Genomic DNA, 12,741 nt, shown 5'->3' on the forward strand with positions numbered 1-12,741 from the left:
CGGTAGCAACACTAACTTACCCAGCACACACGAACTTGACGTAAGAGGAGGATTACATGAGTTTATGCTATCTGAGCAATCTATATAATATGTTTAATTGCGATTGATGATCCGAATTCATAACTATAGCCAATTACACGTTTCCAAGCTCCGAGAACAGACTGAACACATTTAATTGGTAACTAATCTTTAAGTAATTTCTTTTCCAAAAGAACAACTCAATAGTGACGTCATATCGAGTGCATTTTGATTTAAAAAAAAAGCAAGATTCTTAATCAAGCTAGACAGACAAAAAGACCCGCTTTCCCCAGAGATTGAGTATAGGTTAGCAAACAAACAATGTCAAACTCCATCACCCATTACATGAAAATGCCTGTAGATTGATGAAGCAGCAAGCAAAACCCTAGCCTTTGACCTAGAGCCAGTCCCGCTGATCACGTGGCGGGGCGACATCAGCACTTCCGATTCCGCGACCCGCAGACATCTCGGTGCCTCTGATCGGATCTCGGTCGGAGCGTCGGAAGGCAGCTCCTGCTCGCTCAAAGGTACGACTCCCGCGCCTCACCATTTCAGGAATCTGCCTAAGTCCACCTCCCTTTAGGTAGAAGTAGACTGTTTCGATGGTAAACATGATGAGTGTAGAGGCAAAGCCAAGGAGCATCAGATAGTAGGCACCCGCCAGATCCCGCCCTGTGATAGACTTTTTCGTCTCTTTGTGCCAAAGCCGCTTGTAAATATTCTTGCAGTAAGGCTTGTGGAATGTCTGTGATGTTATGTTTGCCAGGATACCTTTCTTTTTCAGTTTCTTGATGGCGTACGTGAGCTGATCCCGAAGCGGTGAGCCGGACTGGACAGCCAGGGGGAACTTGATGATAGTGACGTAACCTCCAACGATCAGCATGTCACAGGGCCATCTCAGAGCCTCGTAGTCCAACATCTTCGACTCCGATAGGAGTCCGTAACGCCCATTGTCGCGCCTGACTTTTCGTACGCCGTCAATGAGGTCCTGCACGATCTTGGCCTCGTCTCCGGTCTGGATGTCGGTCCATGTCGTTCGCTTGTCGCCTTTCGTAGCCTGGTTGAGTAAATCGGCCGTAGGACTCCTACGCACCACTCCGAACTCGAACTGCTCCTGTTTGTTGAGATCAAACAGGCTGCGGATCTTGTACGGTGTCTTGTTGGCCTTGACAAGGGGCGAAATTTGCACGACGTAGAGCCAGATCAGCATGAGGGTGTAGGCGAACCAAAACGCAGTCAACACCCTTGCAGAAACTGAATTTGGCGCCTTCGGGTATCCCTGGAAAGCCATGATGGAGAGCATGTAGTAGATGGTGTTGTAGAGGGAGAAGGTGTTGCCAACTTCTTCTGAAACCTCTCCCCTTTCGGACTTGGCTCGCCATTCGCTCCTGCTGAGGCGGCTGATGAGCCACATCAGGACGGTCGCTACTACGAAGGCCACAAAGTTGGTCATCCAGGCATAGATGTTAAAAGGGAAGGTCAAAACGAAGGGGTGCTGGTAGACATAGGTCGGATGCTTGACCAGTAGCTTGACCGTACTCTTGAACCACACGGACGTATAATCGATAAACTGTTCACGAATGTTGGTCTTTGTCAGGGCTGCAGCAATGATGTCGGCATCCTGTAAGAGTGTGAAAGTGCGATTGTAAGTGTGCAAGTATGGAAGAGAGTGATAGATATACCTCCAAGGGAAGAGTAGCATAATTCAAAACCAAAACTAAATAGTTATAAGCTTCAGTTTGCAATGGTATGGACTGCAAGTAACGACCTTGAAAATTTCATATGTTTATCTTGAAGAAGTTCTTTACTTTCGACAGTTACTTGTCTTCATCAAGCTGCACGTGACTGCATTTTAATCAGATCAGTCCTTTCAAGCGGAAGGAAACATTGTGCTGGTTAAAATTTCTTTACGTTATTTTCTGTGCAATAGGATCAATACTCTATACATGATCTTTTGCATGGAAAAAACCCATATGTTTCTCATATTCTCATATTCTTCATCTAAAGGAATTCATAAGGAATGAGATGTTTATTCGGCAATTGACAAAGTCAAGAAGGGTCTTGTGAATAGATGATTACATATCATTACTTGGTGGCTATCGTTTGAGTTATTTTTCCGTTTATTTGACTAGTAAAGAAAATTATGTAGAAGGTAGGAGAAGACCGAAGAGACTCACTCCATCGTAGAGATCCCTCATCATGCCATCCCATTCTCGAGTGGACTGATCATACTGTCCGTAGTTTCCTTCGCCCAGGAGTTCCAATCTGAAACAGCAAACAGGGCATTCATGGAAGTCAAGTCACGTGACACACACATAGATATAGCAGTCGATGAAGTCGTCGATGAAGTCTTCGAGAAAACACGTTTTTTAATGTACTTCTGTATCAGGGAATCACAATCTTCAAGCCACTGGCTTTTTCGTGATTTTCCTTGCCATCTGATTATTGTACAAATATTGGCTGTATTGCTTTTATGAAATCAATAAATTGAAATTGAATTAAATTGAATTGAACGTCATGTACGCACACACACACACACACAATGCCAGAATCATGTACTGCATATGAATTAAAGTCTCTGAAACGAAAAATTGAAAAGATTTGAAGAAAAAAAGAACTTTCTAAGTCATGGGACAAGTACATCGTAATTCTGTTATCATAATGTTTGTTTGTGTTTTCCTTTTGTTTGTTTGTTTGTTTGTCGTTGTTGTTTTGGGGGTTTATGCGCTTGTTACTCGACGTCACCTCATCATTCAATTTTGTCGCAATTGTGACACGTACATCGGTTTTTGTTTGTGATAACGCAGATACTATCAACCGGGATCAGAGAAAAGATTATTTGGATTTAATAGTCTTTTTTATTGAAAATGATGTCATGGCTGTCGGAGTTTATGCTCTCCGCATATTCGAGTCATTCATCCTCTATAGTCATTCTGTGTGAACATGAAAGACATGACAGATTTGAACAAACAAAAGCCTTGATTCTAACCACTGCACCCTATCCCTTGTTGGCGCGCAGACAAACTAATTGTGTTTACGCCTCAGAGAGCTTTTCTACTTCTAAGCTGTGGTAAATGATCCGCTGTTCCTAAAATAATCTTCTTCAGCATTTGTACCACTACCACTGACACAATGCCAGCCACAAAAAGTTATTTGCATTGTTCATCCGTTCTAACAAGCATTTTAGTGAGAAAAACAACAGTAACGAATGCACAGGATACGTTACAAACTGTAGCATTGTGATGACTATATGCCTATGACGATAAAGAAACATTATTTTCAAAACATGAAGGTCAACAAACTAAGTATTGTTGTCTGCCTTGAGTTCGCTGCACTTCCTTTTTTTTATAATTAGAGTCTGTCTATTGTTGAATAAGGGCTTAACGGTTTTTGTTTTTTTTTTGGAGGAAGAGTTCGTTGAATCTTGAGTCACAAAGAATCCTTTCCTTGCCGTCCAAACACTAAACCTGTGACAGACATCTTCATATTCTTATCCTTTGAGCTGACTGCCAACAACACTTTTGCTTGACCAACCTGTAAGTGAAATCAAGGTCGAGATCCTCCTCGAACACTTTCTTGATTTGCCTCAGGAGCTCGGGGATGTATCCGATGTAGGTTGAGTCGAGATCGACCAGCGTTTCGCGCCGGTATCGTCGTGGATCTCGGATCAGCTCGTAATCATGGCGCATCAAAAATGGCGGTTCCTGAGGATGCAGACGATCAGATTGATTTCAAAACTTTTTATTAGAACATTTTCCGCAGCTACTAACGATCTTTCATATAATCAGGCTGATTAGAAAAAGTACAAAAGTCATGATATTATATCGAGTTGTGTTAAGGTCGTTATACCGTCATGATTCAAGTTTGGGTGTATCAAATTCTATCTCATTGCGGCTTTAGATGGCATCTTGCGTTGCATACGTATACAGTATTTAATTCATAAGTCAATCCCCTAATAGGAAAGACCATGCAAAAGAGTAATATATGTATTAGATATTCCATGAAAGAACAATAAACTTGGTAAAGCATTTTAAACTTTCATTTGTAGATGGACAAAAGTCACAGCTCAGCCCTAACAATGCGATTTCTGTTCGTCTATACACTGCCTGACTTCACCTCAGCTCACCCAGATTTTCCTTTTTATCTTGATCTTTTGGCATCTAGTTGACCGTGATATCGATTTAACAAACCCAATGGGGTGTGACAGCCCCTCTTCAGAAGAGCGTCGTTGTCCACAAGGGAATAAAAGAGGTACCTAAACCCAATTCAACTGCAGCTTTTAACAGGACTCCAGGGTCAATTGGTATTAGAATGAAGGACAGTATAAGGGGTTAGTGACATCTACGATCTAATTAGGAGAGTATAAGTGTAACAATCTAACAAAAAGAACGCATTACATTTTCATTGACAGGATTTAACAACAGAACATTCTCAGCAAATATTGTTCACATCATGATTGTCTGATGACTATCATGTATGATGTCGCTAGACTTCGTAATGTCTGTAGACACTGGTAGATGTCCGTTACAAGCATTTTGTTAGCATTTCATTGGAAGTGACTTTCTTGAATAACGCAGTCTCGCAAAGTCGATCTCTATTAGTTTGAATATGGTAAGTTATGGTTTTATAAATCATAGTTATGATTCAGTGACGCTGATTCGTTGTCGACACTGTGTAACTTCACCTCAACTCACCTAGATTGTTTTACTTTTGGTTCCTTTTTTGTATTTAGTTGGCAATGGTATCGATTTAACAAAGCCAACTGGGTGTAGCAACGCGACAGCCTCTCGTTAGAAGGACGTTGTTGCTCAAAAGGGAACAAAAGAAATACCTAATTCCAATTCAATGACAGAAATCATCAGCCCATCAGGGCCGATCAGTAAACAATCGGCAGTAAAGGGTTAGTGACATCTACGATCTACTTATGAGAGTATAAGTGTAACAATCTGTCAATAAGAAAGCAAAACATTTGTATTGACAGGACTTTAAAAAAATACAGAAAATTTTATCCAATATTGTCCAATATTGTATGCAGAAACTCTTGACTTCAGAATGTCCGTTAAGTAGCTTGTCACGTGCTTGTTGTCTAAATTTCATTGGAGTAACTTCCTTGAACAGACTAAGTCTCGATCTTGAAACTATAGTTTCAAGTTTGAACAACTCTATTGTCCTGTGATAAACGGTCATATATTCTAATGTGACTATGACACTGTTTCGGCGGAGAAACGGTGTAGGTATAAATGCTTTAATTAAAATGCTGAAAAGTAAGAAAATGACGTATCTTCATGTGGTGAAAACATACCTCGATACTCAGGATGTGTATGTGGCTCTCTTCCGCCATGCGGTAAGGTTGCATGTAAAGACGCTTTCCAGGTTTTCCGGGCCATCGTGTTCCTTTCTTCTCCTCCCAGTGGTGTATGTTTTGGGTGAAAAGTCCCAGCTTTTTCAAGAAAAAAAAATAGCAGTAAAGATAAGTCGAGATGGGAAAACTCACGACATTCATGATATATTCCTGCGTTAATGACGCTTTTTAATGCGCTAGCTCCTTCAGGACAGCAACTGATTGTACAGTAGTCAGATCAAGATGAAGTTGCATATAGCTTTGAATATAAGATTATAGACAACTATTGCGTGCTATTGATTTTCTATTTTCATAATCATTATTATCACTCTAATTTTCATTAACATTATTATAGCAGAAGCAGAATTAGCATGGTCATTATCTTTCATCATAATTAAATCAGTATCACTATAATCACTGTCATTTACAAAATAATAATATTGTAATCACACGTTATGCAAAACACCAACTACAAATTACATCATGCTACTCGATCTTGGAATGTAGTCCAAAGAATGATCCCTTATAGTCAGTCCCTAAAGATAAAAAGTGTAGAATATTGATCAGCAAATCCTTCTTTTCGACTGCTTCAGAAGTGTAGCTCTGTTCTATAATGCCCCTTTGATATACTCGGCTGAAGGTTCATCATTGTATAAACGTGGTACTATACTAAGCACTGCAAATATCCCATCACGCACACAGGCGTATGAGTGCACTTTCATTTTCATATCTACTTTAGACACATTCTATTGCATAGTTTGCAAAGTAGCGAAAGCCCTTTACTTATTTTGAGAAAGGAAATGGTTTTACCTTTATGTTCTCTACTTCTCATGTAGAAATTTATATGTGTTCAGATGCACATTCATATTCAATATACTTATGGTATACTTATATCATGTTTGTATGTGAGATTACACATAATGATTACTGTAAATGTGTGTGAGAATATATAGACTGGAATCGGATTCGAACTTGAATTGAATGGAATTGATTGTCCAGTCACCTTGCTTATGGACAGGTACTGGTCCTTGCCGACGTAAATGGTGATGGTGTAGTTGACACGGTTGCCATGGGAATCGAACGCCACTTCCCCGCTGCATCCCTCAAACGAAAACTGAGTGGTATGAAAACATATCAAACGATGAGATGAAGCAATTATCAGAGAAACAAATCTCGGCTAAGACACAGAAGTCACAGAACTTAACGTTAACATTTCCAAATAGCTTCAGGCCGATGTTATCTATATGAATTTTACATATAGAAATATCTCATATATATACAATTGTACATCACACATACACAGCCACAAACACACACACAACTGTTATGTTCATTGTGTTTGTTATTCGTTCATGGGAGTCTAGATCAAAGCGACCTTTGTCAATCATACATTCATCTTCAATCTTGAATTCATCTGCAAGTCTCAGCACTAACCGAGCAGACCTACTCTGTTCATTGATAATATTCTTTTACAGGCTAGGGAATAGTATATCTACACGCATAGAATGTCAGGGATTGGGTCACGTTAGGTGGAAGGAAATGCCATATCAATGAATCTGCATGAAAAGTTGAGTTAATTTGTGATCTTCTCATCGAGATCGAGACCGAACCTTTGAGAAATAAGGGAGCAGCTTGCTCTTCCCACTTCCACAGCGGCCGGAGGGCGGATAATACGTGTGATCCTGTTTGTAGGCGTACAGGGTGTGGCCCATGGCTAGAAGGGAGTCGTAGGTCAGCTGCTCTCTGTACGGCCACTTCCGGATAGCAGTGGGTCGACGGGTAAAGTAGTTCCCACCCACGGAGGAAGCCATCTCCATCTTGAATCGCGTGAGGAAGGCTGAGTTGTAGCGGAGTTTGGTTTCCAAGAAAGTCTTGCCAAGATAGGCCACGTTCTGCCACGGAGCACGTGAAAAGGACATTTATCAACCAAACACAGCTCTCAGAAATAGTGGTACACTATCTGTATTTGTAAATAATGATGCGCTTAAATTGGAGGTCAAAGATTTATAGCAAATGTGTACAATATATTTTGCGATTTCTAAGAATGCCAACTCTCCGGGATGTTACTTTAAATATAGAGATAAGGTGAAAGAGAGGAAACAAATTGAAAATGTTAACTTCTCAGTCCTTTTCAGTCAACAAATATCAAACGTTTGCGATAAATATGTCATTGAACGTCATCATAGATTGAATGGCTATTTGTACGATGGTCGGTGGGGAAAAATAAAGCAATAATTTTTCACCCCAATTTTTATAAACTTACCGGGTTACCGAAAAGCCAGTGCCAGCCATCAAACAGGAGCCCCTCTTCATACGCCTGTATGTTAATAGAAATTGTATGTAAAGAAGAAACAAAAAGTCAAAGCAAACATGAAATACCTCAAATTACGACCTTCTTACTGTATACATCAAGATTTATTAGTATTTGATGAGAATTCGACAACACTCCGAAAAAATATGTATGTAACACCGAAAAGCTACTGTTGGAGTATAAAGAAATTGTGTGGTTTAAAGAATTCATACACATGACGACGAAGTAAATTTTCTGACATTTTGTACTCCACTTACGTTGTCGACAATGACCTTGAGATTCTCTTCGACGTGCATGTAGACGACGATGTTCTTGACAGGCATCTCTTTGAGGGCTTTCATCTGAGCCTGGGGATCGTCTAGATCGATGACCATGGGTGTTACGATCCAACCAGTTTCAGGAGACATGTTCATCAGTTCTTCCACCATAGTGTACCCTTCAAAAAGAGAAATGAAAGATGTCAAATTTTGCCCCAAAAACATCCTAGGACGTTGACGTGATTGCGGAGTTCCATTCTACGTAAAACGTGTATCGTTCCCTGAAATACTATTTAGAATCTGGGATATCATCATTACGATGTGACGCTGCAGGGTATTCATGGTAACAGGGTAACGCCCCGCGTAAATGAGGACACCTGTACAGTATTCTGTTCTAATGACAAACCTCGTTTTTAACTATATCTGCATGTTTGTGAGAATCTTAGCGTCTGGAAGATATTCGGCGCACACAAATCACAGTTAAACTAAATTGATACTCAGAAGTCTTGTTTTGCATTCCCTGCCGAGCCGCAATTTCTTGCTTCCCCCGACTCTCGTATGTACTCCTGTACTCAGTATATCTGAACTGAAGTAAGTGATATGGAACTTAATTGTTCACACAACCTGTGGAACTATATACACAAACACAGAAGTCTGTATTTTACTCATAAGCTATAGATAGGTAATTAATCATTAGGATGCTGCCTATGTTCACTAGTTATGATATCAGTCCCTAAGATTATTTGGAACAACATTCAATGAAAACATTACCTGGCGTGTGACATGTAATAAAACGTGTGAGAGAAGGTCGTACAAGGAAATGAAATCACAAGTACATTTTTTTGCTGTCAAAAATCCGAGCAGAACGCGAAACAACGACACAGAAAACACATGGTTCTCACTCGTGCTCATTTCTGTCCAGAAAACAAATTACAAATAAATTCAGGAACATACACTAATCAAAACAAAGAAAATCACTTAATGTTGCTATCCCATGAAGTATGAATATATAGAAATACCAGTTTAGGTTGTTGTGGCGTTGTGGCGTTTGTTTGTTTGATTGTTTTATCACATTGGAAAATGTTGATCAACGTTGACTATGTATCAAATGTTGGGTGTACTGATTTTCACTAACGCTTACCGGTGTCCTGATCGTAGAGAAGGACGAACGTGGTCCAGTGGTAGTTCTTAATGACACCAGAAACCAGCTCGATCATCTCCTCCGTGATAGGGTACATCTTGATGGCGCCTGACCCCTCGGCCTGGTCCGTAGCTATCGTGGGGAAATAGGCGTCACCCATAATGTAGCCAAGTCCCTGGCAGTTCAGACACACATCGTCCGGAAGAATCAGCGCGTGGGCATCCTTGTTGTTAATGAACGAGCATGCTAATGTAGAATGGATAGAGGTGTGTTAACTGGCAACCATTTTCGTGGAATGTTTTCTTTTGACTTACACAGATTACTGGTCAACTGCTTTTATAGTAAAGGGTCAGTCCACATACTGACAATAGAATCCATGTAACACACAAGATTACATAATGTCACAAAGAGGAAAGTTTCTTTTTGCAGAAACATTTAGAATGCTTTAGAAAATGTCATTATTGACGCAACAGACGTTATTTTGCTTTGGATAGTCAGATCAGTGTCTTTGTGCGAAATGAGTAATAAACCAAACCAGAAATTATGTATGCATCAGAATTTGTCTGTCATATGTAACTGATTTACTTTGAAATATGAGAAGAAATAGTTAAATCGGGATGAAATGTATTTAGAATAAGATTAAATTGAAATAAGAATGAAATAAATTTAAATAATATCTGGTTATGATTGATTGATGAAACAGGAGTAAATTGATAAAGAATATTGTAACATTTGAGAGTATGAATATCTCACTGGTAGATAAGTTACATCTTATACGTTTCATAGATATTTCAAATTTTGGGATGTAAGAACCTCTCTGGAAAGGAGTAAAAAGTTAATGAAGACTAAACTAAGAGAGATATACAAATGCATGCTTTCAAAACTAGATCAACACGTCTAAATTTCTGATGGTCGATACCTTTCTGTAAGTGCATAAAGTACAGTTGTAAAACAAGATGTTTCCTTTGAATAAAAAAGAATTAGAAAATACTCTCCTGTATATCTTTGTACGTAAAAACTGAATTGCAAATGTATATAATAATAGTAGTGTAATCTTAGAAAAAAATCGCACTCTAAAAAAAGTGACCTCAGAGTCATGTCTTCTAGTAATGTCAATATGACATTGAATTCATTCTATATGGTTATTTTTAAATCACACAGTGTGTTCGTCTGACTGCTAAGGGAAAGACAAGGCTAAACACATAAACACGCGTTCCTATAGAAAATGGAGAAAAAAAAGAGACAATTGGTTGCTTCATGGTCTCTCATCATGACCTCTTATAATTAATATCTTTTGTCATGTTTGTCGTGAATTTTGACTGTACGCCAGATCACCACAAACATCGCCCTTGTGTGCAATCATGTGCACCATCTCATCTCTCTCTCCAGCACAGGGCATGCTCGGTCATGATCAAAGAGGGCGGATGTCACGCTTGAGAGACAAACATTGTGATCATCGGACCTTTGCAAATCCCTCATCAAGTAAGCATCACTTAAAGAAGGAACTCTTAGCTCCCTTTTGTGTTACTCATTGCCAAGAAGATCTCATCACGTATAGAAAAAGTCGTTGTGGTTGTTGGGGGTGATAATGCAAACATGAACTGTGAAGATCAAGGGTAATAGTGCAACAATGTAGAGAATAGTTGTACAAGTCCATTGCGATCCTCAGGTTCAGTCCTCAGGCGGAATGTGGAGAAGGTGGATAATGATGTTAAGATGATGTATGATGCAAAGTGTGTGGGGATGCGTGTTGCCAATAGCCGATACATGATGTCAATGGGGGGATAGGGTTTGTGTCAGTCTAAGGCACCATTTCCACCCATTTTGTCCTCCTTGCCCCATCTTTCGATAACTCTATGTCACTCTTGGAACGCTGTGGTGTGATGGTTTAGACTCTTGGCTCTCAAAGAAGAGACCCGAGGTTCGAATTCTGTTCGGTGCATTATTTACGCACTGTGACACAGTATGACTCTGTATCTAAGGGCACCTGGGACACTGTGGGAAATCTCGGATAATCAGAATACTAGTAGTTTTGGCAGTGGGAGAAAAGAGACTAAAGTTACAATGAAGAGGCTCCACTTTCCGTCCCCAGTTATGATAACAATTTCGATGATCTTGGTCATCAGTATCATCCTCTATATTCTTATTGTTTTGAGTATCAATAGTAGCAGCTTTAGATAGTATTAATGAACACTTCTGTATCAATCATTCCCTAAATTAATCTTTATGTAATGTATTGTTTCCAGAAGGCTACTCACAAGCTCGTACCCCCACAGAGATGGAGTCTCGGTACCAGCCAGTTTCCGTAGCGCTGTGGAAGTGGACCACGGAAATCTGGTCTCCACGCGGGAGAATCGTCCCGTCCCGATTGATGTGCTCGGCCGCGTCGGTCAGGATTTCCTTGAAGATATCATTGATGTGAGTGAACTCACCGTACATGGCACCTGTAAGATCATGAAGAGGTCATTTGATTTGATGGGACATCCGTTATCTATACACAAATAATGTAATACAGATAACTGATAACTGAACAATACAATGTTAACAACACACATTGCAAACAGACCAGCTCCATGGAGCCGGTGAAGACGTCACAAAGCTTTCAAGAGACCTAAAAGTACGTGATCAGAAAGATTTGATTCCGAAATGAAATGCGTATCGATTAAATCAGGCACAGTAATGCTTAGTTTTCTGCATTAGAACCATCGATCAGCATGCTATCTGGTAATTGATAGTCCTTAATTTGTTTCTTCTCCTCCTCGCCCTTCCCCTCCTCCTCCTTCTCCTCCTCCTCTTCTTTCTCCTCCTGCTCTTGTACAAACTCCGTTCCTTCTATGACTAGAGAGACGACCTCTATCGTCACTGCAGCTTCCCTATTATAGCCTCAGTCGTTCTCATCACTTACTTTTCTACTTCCCCTCCACTTAAAATTCTCCATCGCAATACTTCCCTATAGCGGTCCTTTCCCCAATTTTCTGTATAATTACTTTCTTTACTCTAAACTGGGATTTTGACACCTTACTACAACACATACGGTACGTGAAATCATAGTCAGATAATAAGAGCTACTATTGTTGCGGACTAGTTTTAGCGTTTCACAAATATTAATATCCAAAATGAATTGTGACTTACCAACTTTGATATTTTCTCCGGAGGAGAGAGTCAAAAGGGATGCTAAGCACCCGATGAGGCCAACGATTTTCATCTTGAGGCATTAACCTCACCGCCAAAAAAAAAGGCAATCAACGATTATGTCGATGGAAGCTAACGTAACTCTCTCCAGAATTACGGTAGAGCTCAAGAGCCTGGAAGTAGAGATTATGGCAAACTCCCAATAACCAAATCGGATGTGCGTTGAGTGCGTCCCACACGAGAGCCTTGATTTTTCACGGACATGCGCAGTGCTGTTCGTAAAGTTTCGTCCAGTAGGGAGAGGCGGGAGAAGAAGTTCATAAGTTTACAGTATAGAAGACGAGTCTCTGCAGGAATTGATTGTCTGTCTGGGCTGGAAATTGAAAAGAGGGTAACAATTGACACCAGGCAGGCGGTCATGTAAGACCGAATGTGGGCGAAAGACACAAAATAGCCCAGCCACCGTGAAAATTCATTGTCATAAATCTGAATCGTCTCGGTTTGAGAGCATCAACAAGAGGCAAGCAGAGGAACAAGATTA

General features: G+C 40.2%; 1 protein-coding gene across 1 annotated transcript; it reads right to left on the reverse strand.

Annotated features, from left to right (window-relative positions):
• Positions 1–415: 415 nt before the first annotated feature.
• LOC139722348 (glutamate receptor 2-like) lies at positions 416–12,273 on the reverse strand. Its single transcript, XM_071633658.1, has 11 exons — positions 12,201–12,273; positions 11,327–11,512; positions 9,069–9,314; positions 7,928–8,106; positions 7,623–7,676; positions 6,970–7,251; positions 6,363–6,473; positions 5,321–5,458; positions 3,553–3,722; positions 2,196–2,283; positions 416–1,639 (listed from the first exon to the last, which is right to left on the reverse strand). The coding sequence occupies exons 1-11, from the start codon at positions 12,271–12,273 to the stop codon at positions 416–418; spliced, it is 2,751 nt and encodes a 916-aa protein (XP_071489759.1).
• Positions 12,274–12,741: the final 468 nt, after the last annotated feature.

Source organism: Diadema antillarum, unplaced genomic scaffold (assembly GCF_040938485.1).
Source record: "Diadema antillarum isolate AM-2024a unplaced genomic scaffold, OU_Dant_1.0 scf00000163, whole genome shotgun sequence".
Taxonomy (NCBI): Eukaryota; Metazoa; Echinodermata; class Echinoidea; order Diadematoida; family Diadematidae; genus Diadema; species Diadema antillarum.